The sequence below is a fragment of the Cordyceps militaris genome (genome assembly GCF_000225605.1).
Source record: "Cordyceps militaris CM01 unplaced genomic scaffold CCM_S00001, whole genome shotgun sequence".
In the NCBI taxonomy this organism is placed as follows: domain Eukaryota; kingdom Fungi; phylum Ascomycota; class Sordariomycetes; order Hypocreales; family Cordycipitaceae; genus Cordyceps; species Cordyceps militaris.
This window is the reverse complement of record NW_006271969.1, coordinates 4,415,835-4,436,360: the sequence shown is the minus strand read 5'-3', so window position 1 is coordinate 4,436,360 and position 20,526 is coordinate 4,415,835. Positions and strand designations below refer to the sequence as shown.

The 20,526-nt window shown below is 53.9% G+C and overlaps 7 protein-coding genes across 7 annotated transcripts; 4 read left to right on the top strand and 3 right to left on the bottom strand.

The window, feature by feature from the left end:
- Window positions 1-63: 63 nt before the first annotated feature.
- Window positions 64-534, top strand: CCM_01376 (40S ribosomal protein S29; the record flags this gene model as incomplete). The annotated part of the gene is made up of 3 exons (XM_006666532.1): window positions 64-125; window positions 269-368; window positions 526-534. The coding sequence occupies 3 exons, from the start codon at window positions 64-66 to the stop codon at window positions 532-534; spliced, it is 171 nt and encodes a 56-aa protein (XP_006666595.1).
- Window positions 535-1,314: 780 nt separating this feature from the next.
- CCM_01375 (elongation factor Tu) lies at window positions 1,315-2,695 on the bottom strand (the record flags this gene model as incomplete). The annotated part of the gene is made up of 2 exons (XM_006666531.1): window positions 1,315-2,477; window positions 2,533-2,695. 2 exons carry the CDS (start codon window positions 2,693-2,695, stop codon window positions 1,315-1,317), a joined length of 1,326 nt encoding a protein of 441 aa, XP_006666594.1.
- Window positions 2,696-3,244: 549 nt separating this feature from the next.
- Window positions 3,245-3,718, top strand: CCM_01374 (uncharacterized protein; the record flags this gene model as incomplete). The annotated part of the gene is made up of 1 exon (XM_006666530.1): window positions 3,245-3,718. The coding sequence occupies one exon, from the start codon at window positions 3,245-3,247 to the stop codon at window positions 3,716-3,718; it is 474 nt and encodes a 157-aa protein (XP_006666593.1).
- Window positions 3,719-5,281: 1,563 nt separating this feature from the next.
- On the top strand, window positions 5,282-7,933 carry CCM_01373 (uncharacterized protein; the record flags this gene model as incomplete). Its single annotated transcript, XM_006666529.1, has 1 exon — window positions 5,282-7,933. One exon carries the CDS (start codon window positions 5,282-5,284, stop codon window positions 7,931-7,933), a length of 2,652 nt encoding a protein of 883 aa, XP_006666592.1.
- A 1,145-nt stretch (window positions 7,934-9,078) lies between these two features.
- On the bottom strand, window positions 9,079-10,698 carry CCM_01372 (uncharacterized protein; the record flags this gene model as incomplete). The annotated part of the gene is made up of 1 exon (XM_006666528.1): window positions 9,079-10,698. The coding sequence occupies one exon, from the start codon at window positions 10,696-10,698 to the stop codon at window positions 9,079-9,081; it is 1,620 nt and encodes a 539-aa protein (XP_006666591.1).
- A 1,813-nt stretch (window positions 10,699-12,511) lies between these two features.
- On the bottom strand, window positions 12,512-13,366 carry CCM_01371 (histone H1; the record flags this gene model as incomplete). The annotated part of the gene is made up of 3 exons (XM_006666527.1): window positions 12,512-13,048; window positions 13,195-13,221; window positions 13,310-13,366. 3 exons carry the CDS (start codon window positions 13,364-13,366, stop codon window positions 12,512-12,514), a joined length of 621 nt encoding a protein of 206 aa, XP_006666590.1.
- Window positions 13,367-15,531: 2,165 nt separating this feature from the next.
- CCM_01370 (Sec23/Sec24 family protein) lies at window positions 15,532-19,798 on the top strand (the record flags this gene model as incomplete). The annotated part of the gene is made up of 7 exons (XM_006666526.1): window positions 15,532-15,585; window positions 15,644-15,672; window positions 15,718-15,805; window positions 15,892-16,261; window positions 16,611-17,941; window positions 17,997-19,655; window positions 19,709-19,798. 7 exons carry the CDS (start codon window positions 15,532-15,534, stop codon window positions 19,796-19,798), a joined length of 3,621 nt encoding a protein of 1,206 aa, XP_006666589.1.
- Window positions 19,799-20,526: the final 728 nt, after the last annotated feature.

Below are 20,526 nucleotides of genomic sequence, written 5' to 3'. Positions count from 1 at the left end.
CTTAAACCTCGCGAAATCCCCTTCCACATCAAGAACCCAGCCTCCGCCAACACAACCGCAATCATGTCTCACGAAAGCGTCTGGAACTCGCGCCCGCGCACCTACGGCAAGGGCTCTCGCAGCTGGTACGAATAACACCCCGAATCTCCACGATTTCCGCGCCATCCGTCAAGGCGCCAGTTCCGTCTAGCAACACTGCCTTTGACGGTCGGACCGATACGAAAGCCGAGAGAATCCTCGAATTGCTAACAATTGTGCCTCCTTGTAGCCGCGTCTGCAAGCACACCGCCGGTCTCATCCGCAAGTACGACCTCAACCTGTGCCGTCAGTGCTTCCGTGAGAAGGCCAAGGACATTGGCTTCAACAAGGTACGCGATATCGAAAACCACACACTCTCCCAACGCTTCAACGAAGTCACTCAATCGAGGCGAACTACGGGATCAAATCTGGAAAACAGAGCACAAAAGAAAAATGTTGATCAATCACACCATGAGGCAAGATGCTGACCTAGAATCTTTTTCACAGTACCGTTAAATGCGCCCTATTTTATCCTTTACATTAAAAAAAATCCAAGCCGAATCTACTTTCGATCAACCCTCATGGGGAGAGATTAGGGGAGCGAGGAATAGCCATGGGGGTGGGGGGATCAGGGATGATGCATTTGAGTGATGGCGTCGCAGAGATGGAAAAAATTTAAGCACTCGAAGGGCTGCCCGCTTGGAACCGGAGTTATAATGGCTTGCTTTGGTTTTGAGGGTTATCGTGCGTCTGACGATTATCCTCGGTGGATAGACGAATACCATTACGATGGAAATTACATCAACACATCCGTTTCGTGTCGATATATGTGATGATGGGATTATGACGCTTTCCACCAGGTATCTTGGGGTATGCTGCTTAAAGCTTCGACGCCCTGTTACGTCCACGTCGTAATTGCTGTAGATCAATTGATGTGACATTATCGCAAGAGTAGGATTAACAATGACTGAGTTTGACGCACGGCATATCTTCTCATTTGACCGCGGATTCTGGCAAAGTGGCGTGCTTTGGAATTCTTCTAGAGTACATTGAGTGTTACATTTATCTATCACTACCTCCTTTCAACCCGTCTAGAGTACATAGCCAAGACAGTAAAAAGAATCAGAGTGGAGATCCTCGAGGAAGCATCCTCGGGAATATACAAGAGCGTCCATGCTCGTCAAATGACTTTTGCGGCTTTGGCCGCCCCGTATCAAATTGGAGCGTTTGCGGGCCGTTATTTTTTATACATCCTCCAGCGAAATACTATCGCTATACTTCACTTCTTGTACCTGTTTATTTCATAATGCGGGTAATCAGACCAGTGGCAACGGTCTTGCCACCTTCACGGATGTTGAAGCGCTGGCCAATCTCAATGGCGTTGGGGTTGGTGAGAGTCAGGACCATCTCGACGTTGTCGCCGGGCATGACCATCTTGCTAGAAGCATCCTCGGTGCCCTCGGGGAAAGTCATATCAACGGAGTCATCGGCAGTACGGAGGTAGATCTGGGGGCGGTAGTGCTCGTGGAAACCAGTGTGACGACCACCCTCCTCCTTGCTCAGGACGTAAAGAGAAGCGAGGAACTGGCTGTGAGAGGTGACAGAGCCAGGCTTGCAGACGACCATACCACGGCGAATGTCCTCACGACGGACACCACGGACAAGCAGGCCAGAGTTGTCACCAGCCTCAGATCGGTCGCAGGACTTCTTGAAGGTCTCAATGTCGGTAACCTTGGTCTTGATGGGCTCACTACCCTTGCCGACAATCTCGATATCCTCATCGCGCTTGAGGACACCACGCTCGACACGGCCAGACACGACGGTACCACGGCCAGGAATAGAGAAGACATCCTCAACGGACATGAGGAAAGGCTTGTCCATCTCACGCTCAGGGGTGGGGATCCACTCGTCGACGGCCTTCAGGAGCTCATCGATCCTCTCCTGACCAATCTCGGGGCGCTGGTTGTTCATGGCCATGAGAGCAGAGCCCATGATGACGGGGGTATCGTCTCCCTCGAAGCCGTAGGTGGAAAGCAGCTCGCGCATCTCCATCTCGACTAGTTCCAGCATTTCAGGGTCGTCAATAGCGTCAACCTTGTTGACGAAGACGACGATTCTCTGGACGCCGACCTGACGGGCGAGCAGCAAGTGCTCACGGGTCTGGGGCATCTGGCCATCGGAGGCGGCCACGACAATGATGGCGCCGTCCATGTTGGCAGCACCAGTAATCATGTTCTTGATGTAATCGGCGTGACCAGGGCAGTCGACGTGGGAGTAGTGGCGGGCGTCGGTCGAGTACTCGATGTGAGCAGTAGAGATTGTGATACCACGCTTGCGCTCCTCGGGAGCCTTGTCAATGGCACCATACTCGAGGAAGTTGGCGAGGCCCTTTTCGGCCTGTCGCTTGGTGATGGCGGCGGAGAGGGTAGTCTTGCCGTGATCGACGTGGCCGATGGTACCTAGACACAGTGAGTTAGCAGTCAAAAGCATGCGGGATGTAGAATTGATGCTTACCAATGTTGACATGGGGCTTGCTACGGTCGTGAGTAGCATATGTGCGGTAGGCGTTCAGAATGCTGGCAACATTCTGCGTCTTGACGGAGCGAAGGGGGTTCGCAGTGAGACCCTGTCGCGCCGTGCGCATAAACGGCGCGATGGACCGAAAAGCGACGGACATTGTGAAGGTTCGGGGTATTATAAAAGGATACTAGAGGTACAGAAGAGAAACAACGCGACGGGGTGGAAAGAAAATCAGGCGAGGGAAATGAATGGGTAGAGAGGCTCTCCTGCGTAGAAATGCACTCTGAAATTTTTAAGAGCTCCAGCGTCGCGCATCAATTGGCAACTGGCAATTGGCCAGGGGCCATGGTGGAGGTTGGAACTTTTAGTCAGGCAAATAATTAGTGCAGCCCACTTTGCTTGAGTGTCAGTCACGTGGAGCGCCAAAACTGACCCTGGTCGTCGCTCATCTGAGTATTGACGAAGAACAGTTCGCAGTGTATTTGCAGCCGTGGCATCCCATCTTGTTATCTTGACCGTCTCGAAATCATTACAAGCGTCTTGGTGTGCTGTGGCTGTCGGTGACAAATCAGTTGCTCGCAACGTCCCGCCACCCTGTGCCACTTAGCGAGGCTCCTCGGCGCACCCGGACTTGATCAAAATCTCCCGCAAATACCTCACAAAACTTTTCATAAATCTCCCCAAAACAATCCCCCAATCATTCACAATGGATCCTCTCATGGAAGACAGCAACGCCGATGCGCCTAGCCTCAACTTACTTGGCCAGGCCGCAGCCAAGCTGCTGGAATACGGCAACAACGCCAGCAACAACCTGCAGGACACGTTTACCAAGATGACAATCCATGGCTGGCTTCGCCTCACTGTCATTGTCGGAGGATATCTTTTGCTACGCCCATATGTCCTGAAACACGGCGTCAAGACGGCAGTATCGAAGATGGAGGACGACGAGGAGAGAGAACGAGCCAAGGCTGCTCTGACGCCCAACGAGTTGAGGGGCGCCAAACAACAGCTGGAAGAGCATCTGGAGGACGACGGCGGCGACGGCACAGGTGCTGACTGGGGTCAGAAGGCCAGAGTGCGCCAGCGCATCATGTTGAAGGAGATGCTGGAGGCGGAGGAGCAGAGGCGGATGGAGGAAGAGGAAGACGACAGGGACATTGCTGAATTTTTGGAGGACTAATAAGCGCTGGGTCTTTGTGGCTTGCAGATTCACTGCATCATGTCACATGGCTCTGAACCATTATTACGAACGATAGACTTGTTTATAGTGCTTTGATTGGGCTGGGCATGAGGATTGCGTGTCTTGGCGAGGCAGTATTTGTACTATTACAACTTTGAGTTTGGCGACTATTCATTGCATTTGCTGGCATGCGGCTTTACTACCTGGATGTCTCCTGCTTACTACCTACGCGCGTGAGGCCTGTTTTCTGACAGGGCACTGGACACGTTTTCCGCTCAACATGTGATTTTCCCCTGTCACAACGCTGTCAGGCTACTACGACGTGTAAAAAGACCTCTATACTTTTTATAAGCCGTGTCAGAGACGTTAACAGCGTTGTGACAGGGGAAAATTATCTGCGACCTGTCTAGTACCCTGTCCAAAAACAGGCCTCACTCGCGTATGTAGCCAGGTACGAGTTCGATTTGTACAGTGACTGAGGTAGGTACCTACCTGTAGGCAGTAGCCTGATGGGATCTCTGGTGGCAGCCTACGGCTTGCGCGACACTCGAAGAAGGACGAAGCACTGCCAAAAACAGACGCATATAAATAGAGTCTTGCTGGTACCATTACTTTCGAAACATTTGGCCGTCGCCAACTGCCCCAAGAGTCAACAGGCAGTTCTAGAATCTGCTGATGCCAAGCCCGCAGGCGTTGTGGCAGTGGCGGGGCCGCTGACGGGCCGCTCTTCGGCGCTAAAACGACCATGCGGGTGGCCTGGCAGGGAGGGAGACAATAAACCGCCGGTTAAGTAGCTTTTGAAGTATTATTGTATACCAAGTGCTTTATCTTTGTAATTATATTCTTTTTCCTTATCTTTGCTATTCTTCTTATCCCTCCACTCTTTATTATTTTAACTCCCGTTCTTCCTTTTTCCAGTAAGCTTTTCTGATACAGAGTATACACTGATTTGTATGGGTCCCCTGCGTGCCTGCCTGGTTGCAGTGTAGCTTGTCGTCAGCGATTTAATCGCAGATGTATAGTGCCAAAAAGTTTACATATGAATGCTGCCTTTGGTTCCTAGTTAGAAGCAGCTCTTGCTGTACGAGAACGCATAACCCGAACCCTGCTTGGAAATGTGCCAACGGTGGCGGAGTGGATGTGTGGAAGCAACCTTAACAGGTACTAAGGTATTATTTAGCCCACCGGCTGGCTCCCCGCGCCATGTCATGCCTTCGCCGCCTCTACCACTGCGCCTCCAGGCTTCCCACTTGCATGCATAGGCTTGTGACTACTTTTCAAAACTCCCAAGTCCTTCTCCGTCTTTTATTTTCCTTGCTCTTGCATAGCGAAGCGTTGTGTGCCTGTAACGCTCGTCTCTTCCTTGCCTGATCCTCTGTTGCCTTGCCTTGCGTCACTGCAGATCCTTGCAAGCTAGGTAGCCTTGCCTTGGTCACCGCAAGTCATTGCGACCAAGTGGCAGCCTACAGCTCAAAAAATCATACATCATCGGCTTGATTCCTACCGTGGGACAGCTCCTGCGGTGTCATGTATCCAACACGCAACGCCAAGTGATTTTTCGAAATGGCTGATTCCGTCAATATTCAAAACCTGCTTCAAGCGGGGTACTTTACAACCTCACGGAGCAGAAGCAAATCTCCGAACCAAGAAGAGGTCGACCAGTGCCCAGACCCTCGCCGCTTAGTGCAGCCGCGCGACGACTACGACTACGACTCTCGATACGACCGGCAGCGCAGGAGCCCGTCTCCTATCCGTCTACCGCCCCCGCCTTCGCTCACCCGTCCCGCGGCCGCGTCCCGGAGCAAGCCTGTGCCTCCTCGTCCTACCGTGGACGATGAGGATAGCATACTCGACAAGGAACACGGCTACACAAAGACTGTTCTTCCTGAGGAGGAGGCCGCTTCCAAGGGTGATGCCGACCAAGCTCAGACTATTATGGAGGTCCATGAGTTTAACCCTGAAAGGCGATTCGTTCTACTCGACGATGAGTCGGCCACTTCTACCGACGGCGACCGCTCCGACTCTGTCGAGGAGAAAGTCGACCCCAGACCTAAATCCACCGAAAACTCGAAAGCAGCGGCTCGTTCTGGCGATGCAAACCAACACTCCCCACGCTCGCGAAGCGCTGGTCTTTCCCCGCCGCCTCCGCCTCCGCCGACAGGCCGAAGACGAAGCAGACAGGACTTACCTGTCCTGGAGACGGAGTTGAGTGATCGTCAGTATACAGAGCACCATCGGAGTAGGTCCGCTGTGAATGGTCCGCGCCCCGACTACTTCAACCCCTCGCAATCTTCCCGGGCATACGGCGACCAACTTCTGTCCCCCGACTTTACCAAGCACAGTTCCCGCGGAAGAGACGACGGCTACTACGGTCGCGAGCACAGGGACAGATCTCGTGAGAAACGCCGCTCTAGAATCAGCCCAGAAAATTCTGCCAGACGCTCAGACACTGCCTCCGAGTATCGAGCCCCCAGGCGTACCAGTTCAATCGATAGGGACAGCGATCGTCGAAATCGAGGCTTCTGTTCGAGTGCTTCTCGGGAGGCCGCCTATTCCAGACCAGTCCAGCCCCCTTTAAGAGAAACCCCGAAATTGTCAGCACGCACATCTCGCGAGCCTAGTCGCTCCAAGGATGAGTATCCAAAGACGTCTCAACCTCTACCAGCGTCGCGAATGCCCCTCATTGTGCAGGAGGATAGTCCGGTGAATCTTCCTAGGGCATCAGAGCCTGAGAGAGGTAGTGCGGCAAACCCGTCAGCAAAATCAAGCACTGTACCTCCTGAGAAAATACCACCTCGGACAAATACGATGCCTGCCTATCCCGTCGAAAAGCCACCAGTGCTTCGACCTGCGGCCACAATCAACCTAGCCAGGGAGTCTCAGAATGCGGTACAATCACCCCTGCCTTATCCTGAAGAAGACGCGTTTCCTGTCGATCCCTTTTCGCTTCCTCGGGATGCAAGCCACCCCACCAATGGTCCTCTTTCAAACATCCATATGCCAGCACTCCCGCTCGATTTCACTGCTGAGACTCCAGCAAGACAGCGGCCTGCAAATGCAAATGGATTCCAGTCTAGCTCCCCGGCACATGATTCTAAAGAATGGAAGCTGGGCAGCTTCGATCCAGAAAGGGATGGCGTCAAGGTTGACCGCCCCGTCGGAGCGTTTCGACGATATTCGGAGAACAAAGCCGAAGGAGCGTCGGACCGGCTTCCAAACTGCCCTCGAACGAAGCCAGTAGCTGGCAGGGTAGATTGGCTCACCCTCCCCAGAACGGATTTCAACATTTGTCCCGAGTGCTATGGTCAAGTCTTTTACAACTCGGACTATCGAACCCATTTTCAGCCTGTGCTGCGTCCGACTATGGATGCTATTGTTTGCGACTTTGGATCCTCGCCGTGGTATAGAATCGCATGGCTTCTGATCTTAAAAAACAATGACACGGATCTTCGAGTCTTTCACGATATTGCCGCCATTGCCTCGGCGTCTCGCGGCTACCTTTGTCCTGGCGACCGCAAGACGACAAGAGAATGGTACACAATCAGGGATCCCTACACGAAGCGTCCGGTTCCCAAATTTACCGTTTGTTACCAGTGTGCCAAGACCGTGGAAGCTCTCTTGCCCCGCCTCAGTGGTATTTTTGTGCCTCTGGACTCGAGGTCAAGCCCTGTTCGCAGCAACTGTGCACTACACTTTGAACCCGATCGAACAGAGTTTGTCTTTTACTTTGACTCGTTTGAGACTACCGCCGACAAAGCGGAGAAGTCGAACAAGGGTCCTGATCTGGGCTATCTGGCGCAGAAGCTGGAGCGTCTCTGTGCGCACACGGCCTGCCGAGAAGACAAGCCGATCACGGATGGCTACTGGCACTTTATGCAGTTCCTGCCCGAACTTACCGTCTGCGCAGACTGCTTCGAAGACGTGGTGCAGCCACAGCTGTCAGAAGAAAACGTCATTGCGCGCAACTTTTACATTAAGCCGCGGAAAGTCCCATTGGCGACCTGCCAGCTGTATTCGCCGCGGATGCGCGATGCTTTTAAGCGAGCATGCCGTCGAAACGACCACAAGTATCTGGAGAGCAAGGTCAAGGAGAGGCTGGAGGTGGAGTCGAGCATCAAGAGCAAGCTCGCAAAGCTGGATAGAGATGGGCCGAGGGACGCACGCAAGGAGAAGCAGATTGATGCATTGATTGAAGAGTGGAAGGAGTGGGAATGAGGAGGGCTGGTTGTAGAAGCACGGGTTAGTTTGAGAGCGTGGCATTGCTATTGATATGTAGATTTGCGCGTAATAATAGACCCTAGGTGACAACGATGATACGAGGAACCGAATGATGCTGGATGTGCTGGCTCGGAATTTTACCTCTATGCTTCCATCGGGATAGAATATGTACTCAATGGTATGATCGGCAACTGTCCTGACCACAAAGTACTTTGCAGACACTTGTATAGGAGCCGGTTGTGTGGCCGTTGCAGAGGATCGTCTGCCTGGTACTCGAACAACAAGCTCGCGACCTCACCATGCTCTGATACAGTACCAATAATACCGCACCGAGGTACCGCATTGCTTGCCCAAAGTGCCTTTAATCAGGCCATGTACGCAGGCGACAAGATGTACAACATGCTCTCGCATATCTACCGTGTGTGCCGTGCTGTAATGCCTACTGGTACGTGCTTTTAGGCAGCCGGCTTCTCGACAACGGCAAAGCAGAGAATCGTCCCCGATTGCAGAGCGTGTGACTTGAAGCTGCGGGCGCTTTTCATTAAGAGCATGATGATTGGTGGGAGTATCAACCGGCCAACAAGTTGGGCAATGGCTCTTGTGACTTATCTCTCTACGTCTGTGTCGTAACGATTCTCAGTCTTTCGCCCCTCAACGTCGCTCGAAATAGTCTACTTGGCCGACTTCTTGGTGATACCTACTCTGCAATCTTTGATGTTTGTTGATTCAACTACTGTGTGTACCCCATTTACTGCATCTCCATCAAAATGATGGCCGAAACAATGGCCCACCGCAAGGCGCGAACCTGCACATCAAGTCGACGTTTTCCATGCACTTCTTCTAATGAATGATTTATTCGCGGTTCGTACTTGACGTACGAGAGTTTGGGAAATTCCATTCGAGTTCCTACCTCCGGACATCTGTACAGTAACATGGAATGCATTTGGCAGATTGCATAGGCCCCAGCTGTATGGAACCACAATGATGCATCGCGTCAGAACTTGACACGGCCATCATTCTCTCTGCTAAGAGTTAAAGAATTGGAAACGTAAATTGTACTTTATATTACACGGCCCGTTTAAACGGGGAGCAAAACAACAACCTTGTTTTGCTGCGGCCTGCCCACACGCGCGTTCTCGTTCTCACCGCGTACCCCGCATAGCCTCGACCTCGCGCCGCAGCGCATCCAGATCGGCCAGTATGTCCGCTCCCTTGCTAGAGTCGACGGGCGGGACGAGGCCGCCGCGAGCGTCCGCCATCTCAGCGCTCGACGACGTGCGCGTCGGGCTGCTGCTGCCGCGCTGGCGCCGGGGCGGCGGCGGTGGCGGGTGCGCGCCGCTGCTGTCCCGCTTCTCGAAGGATCCGCTGCCGCTGCCGCCGCCAGGCAGCCGGCGTACCGAGGATGGATTTCGGGCGGGTGGCCGCGGCGGCACCGCCGCGGGCGACTTGCTTCCCTTGGAGGGGGGGCTGCTAGGCGTGGCCGTTTCCGGCTGGGCGCTGCGCTGCGGGATCGATGACGACGACGATGTAGAGGGCGACGACCCCGAACCGCCACCACCGCCGCCCTGCTTGGGCGTGGCGTGCGGCCGCCGGGGTGGTGGCGGCGCGGGGATGTGCGCCCCGCGCTCTTGTCGATGCGTCGAGTCAATCGAGGAGCGAGGCTCGTGGTCGTCTTCGCCCGGCTTGAGTGACGCGGCGGGTGACAAGTTTGTCTTTGTATCTGTGCGTGCGTGCCCGCGTCGTGGGGGCGGTGCTGGTGCCGACTTCTTGGTGCCGCTCGGCGCTGCCGCCTCGTGAGCATGTGAGTCATTCGATGAGCCCTCGTCCGACGGAGACTCTAGGTCATGGCCACTTGGTGTGCGTGAATGTGATGTGTATTTGGTCTCTGGTGACGCCGCGTGATGTTCGGGTCCTAGTTGCGTCGGCTTCGGCTGGTCGCTCTTGATGGTCTTGCCGTGGCGGGAGCTTGGTGGCGGCGGCGGCGCAAGCTTCTTATCTTTGCCAGATGCTAAAGGCGGGACGACGCGGTGGTCTTGCTGTATGTTGTCACTGTCGCTATTTCGTAGACTGAGCTTTGGCTCTCCCTCTGGCGCAGCCACAATCTTATTCGCTTCCGCGTTCAAGGACGCGAGCTCTTGTTCAGCAGCTGGTGCCTTGGCGCCTTGTATGGCTGAACTGCCCGTCAGGAGCAGCCTTTTGAAAGCATCCACATTGAGGGCCGGCGTGCCGGCATTGGCAGCCTTGAGAACCTCGCCCTCTTCCCTCTGCTGTAGGTCCAGCTCCTCCTTGTTTGATGTGTCTTCTATATCTTGCAACGTGCGGCTAAACGGGTTGCCGGGCGGTGCCCCCAGCGCCTGCGGAGCAGACGCATAGGCACCGGCAGGGGTCTTTGGATATGGCGTTGTCGCCGCGCTGTCCCGGTCGCTTTCGTCTGTCGCTGAGCCGGCAAAGGGGTCATAGTCGACCGGGGGTGGCACAAGGCCTTCCCCGGTCCGGTACATGGGTTCGACCTCGGGCCATTCTGGGGAGTCGGGCGACAGCGGGGGCGGTGTCAGCACTCTGACCTTTTTCACGAGCTTCTTCTTGCGCTCGTGCGCTGGTGCGGGCTCGTCGTCTGCGTCGCTGGGTTCTGGTTCGCGAAACGACGTGCGCGGGGGCGCGGCGTGCGTCTGTGTCGTGTCTATGGGGTCGAGGGATGGGAGAGGTAGGTCGGCTGTCTTTGGCTGCAAGACTGATTTCCGAAATGGATTAGATGACGCCATGGTGCGTTGTGAGTTTGACTTTGCAGTCCTGTATCGTCTGTCGTGTGATGTTCGTCTATAGAGTAGGTATGTTGGGCCTGAGTGGCGTTTCACGCAGGAAGCTCTGTAAGCTGAGGTGTGGTGTTGTGCCTTTGAGAATACCACGGCGGATGCTGCTGGCGGGGTGAGGTAAAAAGGGCAGACTGTCTCGGCGCGAAAGATGGCTCAGACAGTATGGGCAGAGAGCTTCAGGCCATCTTCAGAGGGAGATGTATGTGGAGGGACGCCAGCTCTTGCGTCGTGCAGCGTGTACCCTCCGCCCGGGGACGAGATGACGCGGAGACAATTTCTGTAGCTGGCCGGGTTGTTTGAGACACGCAGTGACGTATGGACGAGTTTGAGGAAATTATGGCCGGCGAGATAGAGGAAGGCAGGCAAGGCGTTAATGCGAGGTTTGGCGCCGGAAGAAGCGGTTGGCTTGCGTAGGTACTCGCTTCCCCTCCTTCTGCTGTTCCATTGGGTGCGCCTCTGAGGTCCGGCGCAGGTACCTTGGTACATCGGCCGGAGCTCTTGGAACGGGTGGGGCTACGACCTGGCAGTGCTGGTGATAAACCTGTACCCACAGTTTCGCCTAGATTGTATGTGAGCACATGTACAGCGCTAACTCCCTCGGTCGTGGACAGCTTCACCCACCCTACAGCAAAACAGATAGGGCGATTTTGCGCCAAAAAGGGGTGATAGCACTCATTAGCTGTGCGAAACCAATATCATTATGGTTTTTAGTGACTTTCACATCGAGCAACTCCCAAATAATGGCGGTTTTCTGCGTGGCCGCCGTATTCACTTACACGATGCATTTTCGTGATGGCCTCACCGAACATCATGACACAAACTACCTCGTCTTTCCAGCCTACATATCCATGCCAACTCCAATCCCAGTGTAATAACGCGTAAGAAGTGTAAAATACGAATCATACTCACTGTATGCATGAACTACCTTGGCACCTTCCTTCGCACACTACTATTGTCACGCCACTAGTTACAAACGTCATGTCGGCAAGACAAGCGCATCGCGGAGCCTTCACGTGCCATGATGGGCGGCATACCGGAACGCCCAGAAATCCGGAAGGGACAACCGCGAAACACATCAGCAGGCCGGCAAATGCAGACGAGACAAGCTCTACCCGATTCGGACAAGTAAACAAAACCCGGGGTCCGGCGCGTCAGGGGACCAAAGTGACGCGCAGGCCATGCCAATAGTCTCCCACAACCTTACTGGTAGTAATTTGTATTAGGACCTTGTAAAATAGCAATCAATGCGGGGAACAAACAAATGCAAGTCGAACAAGACATGGTTGTAATATGTATTTTTACACTTCTAGTGGCGCGTCGTCCAACCCATTAGCTCGAGGAAAAAGAAGCCCGTTCTTCCCTTGAAAAAACCATACATGAAGGAAAATGGTGAAAAAAACGGCTGTGGTGCCCTGGTCGCGAATCACGCGCCAAGGATGGTATCAGTAACACAACACGCACAGAAAGTAGAACCCTCATTTCCCTTTTCCCCTTTGCCCGCGCCAATTCCGCACACCGACTCCGTTTCCGTTGGATGCATTACCAAAAGCAATGGAGCCAAAGACAGGAAAGAAAAGAAACCAACAAATATATCCCAGTCGCTGTAAAGTCCCCCCTCCCTTCCCTTCCCACATAGACCGATCCGTTGAGTAAATAAACAGAGATATCAAAAGCAAACCAAAAAACGCCAATGACCGATTTCGTTACATCTTCAAAAAGGAACACCCAAGACACCAATGAAGCCGTCTCGAGATAAGAGAACTTATTTGGCGGCAGCAGCTTTCTTAGGAGCCGCCTTCTTGGGGGCAGCCTTCTTGGTGGTGGGCGCGGCGGCCTTGGCGACACGGCCAGACTTGGTCTTGGTCAGGACCGTCTCGGGCTTCTCCGCCTTGGGGGCGGCAGCCTTCTTAGGGACAGCCTTCTTGGGAGCGGCAGCCTTCTTGGCGGGCGCGGCGGCGGCCTTTTTGGGCGCAGCAGTCGCCTTCTTGGGGGCGGCGGCCTTCTTTGTGGCAGCGGCCTTGGGGGCGGCGGCAGCAGCAGCCGTCTTCTTAGGAGCGGCAGCGGTGGTGCTAGCGGCGGCCTTCTTGGGGGCAGCGGCCTTCTTGGGCTCAACCTTCTTCTTGTCGAGCTTGGTGCCGCCAGAGGGACCCTTGGGCTGGGCAAATACACCCTTTTCGACGCCGGCCTTGAGGGCCTTGTTGAAGAGGGAGTCGAACATGTTGTCCGAGACGTTTAGGGCGTTGTTGGCCTTGACGTATTTCTTGAGGGACTGACGGCTGGAGCCATTGCGGTCCTTGAGCTGCGCGATTGGTTAGTACAGGAGCGTTGGTGGCAGTGCTGGGTTGGTGAGCGCGACGGAGCGCGTTGCAAAGCCGACTAGGCAAAAGGTGTCCACGGCCGGCGCGGAGAGCAGAGTAATTGACAAGAAAGTTTAATAACACATACGTTGACAATGGCATCAGTGATCATATCCTGTAGCAATTTTTGTTAGCAACCGTGAAAATAAAAGGTGTGGGCAGAGCGACGCGAAGACGCAAGAGCTCGAGGAAAAAAAACAAACCTGGTAGGAAGCGTGGGAGGCCTTGGCCTTGGGAGCAGCAGCAGCTTTGGGAGGCATGTTGAGATTGGTTTTTAAAAAAAGTGGTTGATTGGAGAGAGGCGATGAAGAAGTCGAAAGAGACTGGGCGGGCGGAAGATTGGAAATGAGAAGGGTGCTTCAAGAGATCAAAGAGCAGGAGAGGCGAGCGAGTCGGGCGCGTGGGAGGGACGGGGAGATGTTTATATATGAGGCGGGGCGAGGCCGCAATCAGTAGCTCTGCTGGCGGCGTTGTGGGCGACGATTTTTGGAGGGAGGGGGGGGGGCTTCTGGCACGAGGACTGTCAAGTCTGTGTTTGTTCTTTGTTTGAAAATAATAAAATCAAAAGGATGCATCTTTGAATTGTTTCTACTATTCATTCTTTTTTTTCCCCATCCTCATCCCCCCTTCTCAGTCTTGGGTGTTTTTCTTTTGTCGCATCTCTTGGTTTGCTGCGTGTCGACAGTTGCAGAAGCAGAGGCAGCAGTTAATAGAGCAGAGACAAGTATCAGCCCAGGCAGGCCGCGCGCAGCTGGTTGTGAACGGTGTGGCGGTACTTGGCCGGTACCTCGCTTCATGGCACAGCGGCTGCCCCGCTCAGTATCTCTGTATTCATTTGCTGGACCTCTCGTCATAAATGCACCCGCTTTTTCCGTCTGCCGCTGTGAAGCTTTCGCGGCAGACCACCACACGCTAGGCCCGGCCGGTGCAGCTTCAGCCACAGCCAGTCTTGTACCCTTTTCGCGTCATCCGCTCACAATGTCTACATTCATCGTCCATCCGCCACACCTAAATCTCGGTTGCCCCACCTGTGCTTCCCACCCGAAAATACTGCCCCCCTGCCTCGTGACCAATTTTCTGATTGGCCAGCGCCACTCCAAGCACCTCCAAGCACCTCCCCCGCCATGATCCAGCTTGTACCCTTCAAGTCCTCTTTCCTCTGATCTGCTGAGCCGGTCCCTCGTTCCATCTCGTCCTCGTCCTCGTCCTCGCCCATTGCTGGTGAAGCCTCTCGCCAGATGTTGCTACTCGGCCTTCCCCCTCCCTTTTTTCTCTCGTCCGCGTTTCCTTCTGTCCTCTGGCTCTCTCCTTCTCTTGTCTGCTCACCCTCCATTACGATTTCCATGAGTCATTTTTTCAATTCCCCCCCTCCTTGATCATCTGAGTTTCCTATTAGCTTGTCGGTTGCGATTTGGAAACGTCGACCGCCACCAACATGTGTAGATGCCCGCACCGCATACCTACCTTCACACAATTCTCTTGCACACTCTTGGGCGCATCCTGAATTGTCCAATCGCTAGTTGTCGCCTCTATTAATGTCAAATGAATATTACTGTAAAATCTTCGTCGCTTTCATTTGAGCACCCATGTGCCTGTATTTTTGGCCAATTTGGTACGCGGATGGTTGATGCGCGTGCGCCGGACTTTTCCTCGTCGCTCGTAGCCCGCCCGCCGGTCCATCCTGAAGCTATCCGCGAAACTGGCCCTCGATATTGTCTTCATCAACAACAACCGCATTTCAGTTCATTATTGCATTTTTGAGTGTCTAAAATGAATACAGTAACCAAATATATATTTTGTGCAAGTTCTACATCAAAATTAGCCATCGTTGTCGAGATATGATGCCAGGTGTTTCCATCGTCGTTTTTTCCGCTCGCGTTTGCAAAGTTGACAAGTTGGCGCGGAGCACAATCATTCAGCACACCGCGCCAACTTATTTATTCACTCCTGAAACTATACGCAATCAACCAGAAATCAATTGCTTGTACGTTTGAAGTATTTGATTATGCAAATTTCTCTCCAAACCGCTCTACAAACCGCCGTTCCAACAGTCACCGCTTCCGACCGTGACGCCTGATTCAAAACATGGCCTCGGTATCTTGACTTATACCGATTTTCTCTTCCATGCCCTTTGGTAGTCTTAAACTATCCTAGATATAATATTTGAAGAGCATTGACGCAGAAACCACGTCTTCTCAGCCCCTAGTTGAACTGTTGAGGTGCCATACTCGATACTTGCCTGCGAGTGCGAGGGGCTGATGGCCAAAGTCGACGTGGCACCAGCGCTTTTCACGCCTCAGAACGTTCCTCCAGGCAACTGTCCCCACAACGCGTGAATTTGCAATCCAACATCTATCGACATCCTCTATGGGGGGCGTGAATTTGTTTTCCAGACACTCTTTCTTTCTCTATCACTCTACACCACATGCTGGCGGCGTACGGCCACTACAAGGCTGTCTCGTCAGGTGCGCACGATCAAGTATGCGTCTCAGTGCCAAGTCGCACCACACTACACACAAGACATGTAAAAATGCTAGAATAATAGAAATAGCCTTCTGGGCTACTCGTAAGGATTGCCAAATACATATATTTACCATAACCGAATTTCCAGGTTAGATACACCCAGCCTCGGCTTGACGGCCATTGGGTTCCTGGCGCCTGATCACTTACACGACGTTGCCGGTCAGGTGAAAGATCACGTGAGCTACCGCCCCCTGCAACCGTGCCGCGTCCTGCGCAAGTTGCAATTCGGCCACTTGCTGCTGGACTAGGCTAGGCTATGTAGTTAACACAACGAACACACATCCGGTGCGGCAAGCTTCTGATGCCAGGACCATTTGCCGATTCCACTGCGCTGCTAGCAGTGCTGTCAACCATCTCACTTGTCGAAATAGCTGACCTGGTACAAGGCGATGCAATTTTTCTAGCTGTAGCAGCCATGCCCCCGTGCCTGACGGTGAGAATCGTATTTAAGCAAATATTTTTAGATGCGGTTTGCTTCGCAACCTCGGGCAAATTCGCAGATTTGTCCTTCACCGCGCTTCAACACCGTTTCGTGATGCCTCTTTCGCCAGATGTGGCGCAGCTATGCCGGTGCCACAAAGCTGTGGCTAGTGGAGAGTTCATCGTTCATCGCCCCTGCCTCGTTGAAGCTGGTAGGCATTTTGTGGGGCCCTACTGTTGGACACGTCGGCCACCATTTTATATCGACAGTTGTGCGCCGCGGCTCTGTCTCTTGTCTCTGGCCGGTGCTTTTTGCAGCAATTGTTCCTGTCGGGGCTCTGTATCATGGGCAGTGTCCCTCACATTCTCCCCCGTCGATTTTGTCTCTTGCCTCTGCTGTAAATTCAACAACGACTGCACTCACCAACAACACTCGTCGTACCGACCAGGGAGCCCCTCATCGCCAAACTCCCTGGCCCGCCCCTACTGCTCCGTCCCGGCTTCGACGCCCTCTTCAACCCCGACTCCCACACGACAAACGCGGCCCTCCTTTAGCCACAGCCATGGCCGATTACACCCAGTTCCACGCCCTGGGCCATGGCGAGCAGTACGACCCCAACGATCCGAACAAAACGAGCGCCCCAGCTGCTCAACATTTTATGCCTCCCGTGGCCCCCAACCCGTACCAGCAACAGCAACCATATGGCGCCCCCCCGTACCAAGCAGGACAGGCTGCCCCGATGGGGGGTCCCTCGCATTCAGGATTTCATGGCGGTGCCCCTCCGCCTCAGCCAGACACATTGGCTGCGCAAATGGGCGGCATGAGCCTCGGTGTCGATGGCCAGGGCACTGTTCGCAAGAAGAAGAGAGATCGCCATGCCCACCACACCGTCGAGCCAACAGGCTCATCGCACGCCTTCAATGGCATGCCCACCGCCGGTGTCGGCGCCAGTCAGTTCCTCAACAATGCCGGTAGCCCCTCGATTCCTGCCTTTGGCACTCAGTTCGACAGCCAAGCAGCGCCTCACACACACTACGGCGCCCCGGCTCCGTCACCGCTTGGCGGTGGTCCAATGAACTCTACTGGCCCTGTGAATCCCATCTCAGGAAGCGATTTTGGCGATGCTGCCGCTTCTGTCCCGGCTTCGGGCACCGGCAAAGTCTCTGCCGACGACCTCCCCAGTGTGCCGGCTGCTCGTGACGCTATCCAGCAGTACTTTCTCAAAAATATTTATCCTACTTTTGAGAAGCACGTTCCGCCGCCTGCCTCAGTCTCCTTCGTCGCCCACGATCAGGGCAACTCGTCGCCCAAGTATGCTCGACTGACAATGAACAATGTCCCTGCTACCCCCGATGGCTTGCAAGCTACCGGTATTCCCCTCGGTTTACTCATACAGCCCCTCGCTCCTCTTCAGGCTGGCGAAGCTGAAGTACCTGTTCTCGACTTTGGCGAGGCTGGTCCGCCCCGTTGTCGCAGATGCCGCGCTTATATCAACCCCTTCATGATGTTCCGATCCGGAGGCAACAAGTTCGTCTGCAATCTTTGCACATATCCCAACGATACCCCACCCGAATACTTTTGCGCTACCAGTCCCCAAGGCGTCCGCGTCGATCGTGACCAGCGTCCAGAGCTACATCGTGGAACCGTCGAGTTTGTGGTGCCCAAAGAATACTGGACAAGACCTCCTGTCGGTCTGCGCTTCCTCTTCCTCATTGACGTAACACAAGAGTCTTTCAACAAGGGCTTCCTAGAAAGCTTCTGTGACGGAATACAAGCTGCGCTTTACGGAGGCGAGACTGACGAAGACGGCGAGCCCAAGAGACGTATACCCCAAGGAGCCAAGGTCGGCTTCGTCACATACGACCAAGACATTCACTTTTACAACGTCAACGTACGTTTCTGCATCGCATATCTCGTGTCGATTTACATCCTAACCGATTTTATAGCCTGGTCTCGATCAAGCGCAGATGCTCATCATGCCTGATCTCGAAGACCCCTTCTTGCCCCTGGGCGAAGGTCTGTTCGTCGACCCGTATGAATGCAAGTCAACCATTACCTCGCTTCTCAACCGCCTGCCCGAAATGTTCTCGACCATCAAGAACCCGGAGCCTGCCATGCTGGCCGCTCTGAGCTCCGGTTTGGCCGCTCTGGAGGCGACTGGTGGCAAGATCATCTGCTCTTGTGCTGCCCTGCCTACGTGGGGCCCTGGCCGACTGTTCTTGCGCGATGATGGCAGCCATCCTGGCGGTGAATCTGACAAGAAGCTGTATACTACCGAGCATCCCGGATGGAAGAAGGTGTCGGAGAAGATGGCTGCCGGCGGTGTTGGTGTTGATTTCTTCTTGGCCGCTCCTTCTGGTGGATACCTTGATATTGGCACGATTGGGCATGTTGCCGCCACAACTGGTGGTGAAACGTTTTATTACCCCAACTTCATTGCTCCTCGCGACAGCCCTAAACTGTCGACGGAAATCGCCCATGCTGTTACGCGCGAGACTGGTTTCCAGGCGCTAATGAAGGTTCGATGTTCGAATGGTTTGCAGATTGCGGCCTACCACGGTAATTTTGTGCAGCACACGTTTGGTGCCGATCTTGAGATTGGTGTCATTGATGCCGACAAGGCGCTGGGTGTTTCCTTTTCTTATGATGGCAAGCTCGACGCCAAGCTCGACGCCCATTTCCAATCGGCTCTTCTGTACACGACTGCCTCTGGTCAGCGCAGAGTACGTTGCTCAAACATCATTGCTAGCGTCAGCGACACGTCCAAGGAGGCTGGCGTACGCGAGCAAGGCATTCGTGCGTGCATGAAGTTTGTTGACCAAGATGCCGTCATTGCTTTGCTTGCCAAGGAAGCGAGCACCAAGCTCTCAACGACATCTAGCAGCCTGAAAGATACGCGCAACTGGTTGACGGAGCGAACCATTGACATAATGTCTTGCTACCGCAAACACTCTGCTCAACAACACCCCCCTGGGCAGCTGGTGATGCCGGAGCGACTCAAGGAATTCTGCATGTACATGCTTGGATTGCTCAAGTGCAGAGCCTACAAGGGTGGGATTGAGAATACGGACCGAAGAGTGTACGAGATGCGCCTGATACGATCTATGGGGGCGCTTGAGCTTAGTCTGTACCTGTACCCGCGGATGATTCCTCTGCACAACCTCCAACCGGAGGATGGGTTTGCTGATGCAGAGACTGGCCACCTCAAGATGCCGCCTTGCGTTCGGGCGTCATTCTCACGGGTTGAACCGGGGGGTGTTTACTTGGTTGATAATGGACAGCAATGCCTGATTTGGCTTCACTCTCAGACGTCGCCAAACCTCATTAGCGATCTATTTGGTGAGGGCAAGGACAGCCTGAAGAGCCTAGACGCGTACACATCGTCTATCCCGGTGTTGGATAGCCACCTGAACGCGCAGGTTCGCAATGTTGTCGAATTTCTGAAAACGCAGCGCGGCTCCAAGGGCATGAACATACAGCTTGCGCGACAGGGGATCGACGGAGCCGAGTTTGAGTTTGCTCGTCTCCTGGTCGAGGACCGCAACAACGAGGCGCAGAGCTACGTGGACTGGCTTGTGCACGTCCACAAGGGCGTTCAGCTCGAGGTACGTGATTTAGTGATATTGTGGCGGGTGTATTGTGCTAACGATGCTGTCAGCTGAGCGGTCAAAGAAAGCGTGAAGGTGATGGCGATTCTGCGGCGAACAGCTTGACCAACTTTGCCGGCCTTCGTCCTTCGTATTGGTAGAAGGGGTGAGCAAGATGCCACGACCTGATGAGATCTGAAGCAAAAAATGACGACGAGCAAAGGATACTTGGGTAGTGTGGTCGGCTGTATGGAATACAGTAGCAAGTGATATGCGACAACAGGCTGGTTCCAACAAGGGGAGTAACATAAGGGGTGTCAGCATGTGGAAGAAAAGGGCAATTTCGATGAGGCTTGCGGGGAAGAGTGAGAATTTCTGCCTTGGGTAGAAGAAATAGTATAGTAACCTATCTAACAAGAAGCAAAAAAAAGCCACCTGTACACCGAATATCCACTTGCAACAACATTGTTCTACACGCCCGCCTCGCTACGATGCATCCTGCACTTTGACGTGCTCCTTTTGAATCACGACCCCCGAAGTGGCTTGGCAAGTCGGGCAACCTTTTATTTCCCCCCAGAACAGGCAAAGACCAAAACTAGGCGTTTTTATTTTTATTTTTGGCAGATGTGATGGGGGATGATCCCTGCTCACCGGTGTGGCTACCCAGCAAAGTCGAACCACGGCACCACACCACTTTCTGGGCGCGGCGCCCAATTTTGATTTTTTTTTCTTCTAGTTACCATCTTGGCTCTCTGCAGCAAACTTGTCGCAGGCCAAAGGAGACTTGGATTGCTAGACAAGGAGGTTCAAAAAGAAAGAAAGAAAAAAAGGACGGGGAAAAGGCAACAAAGTCCCGGTTGTCGAATTGTCGCGACGGCAACACCCACCC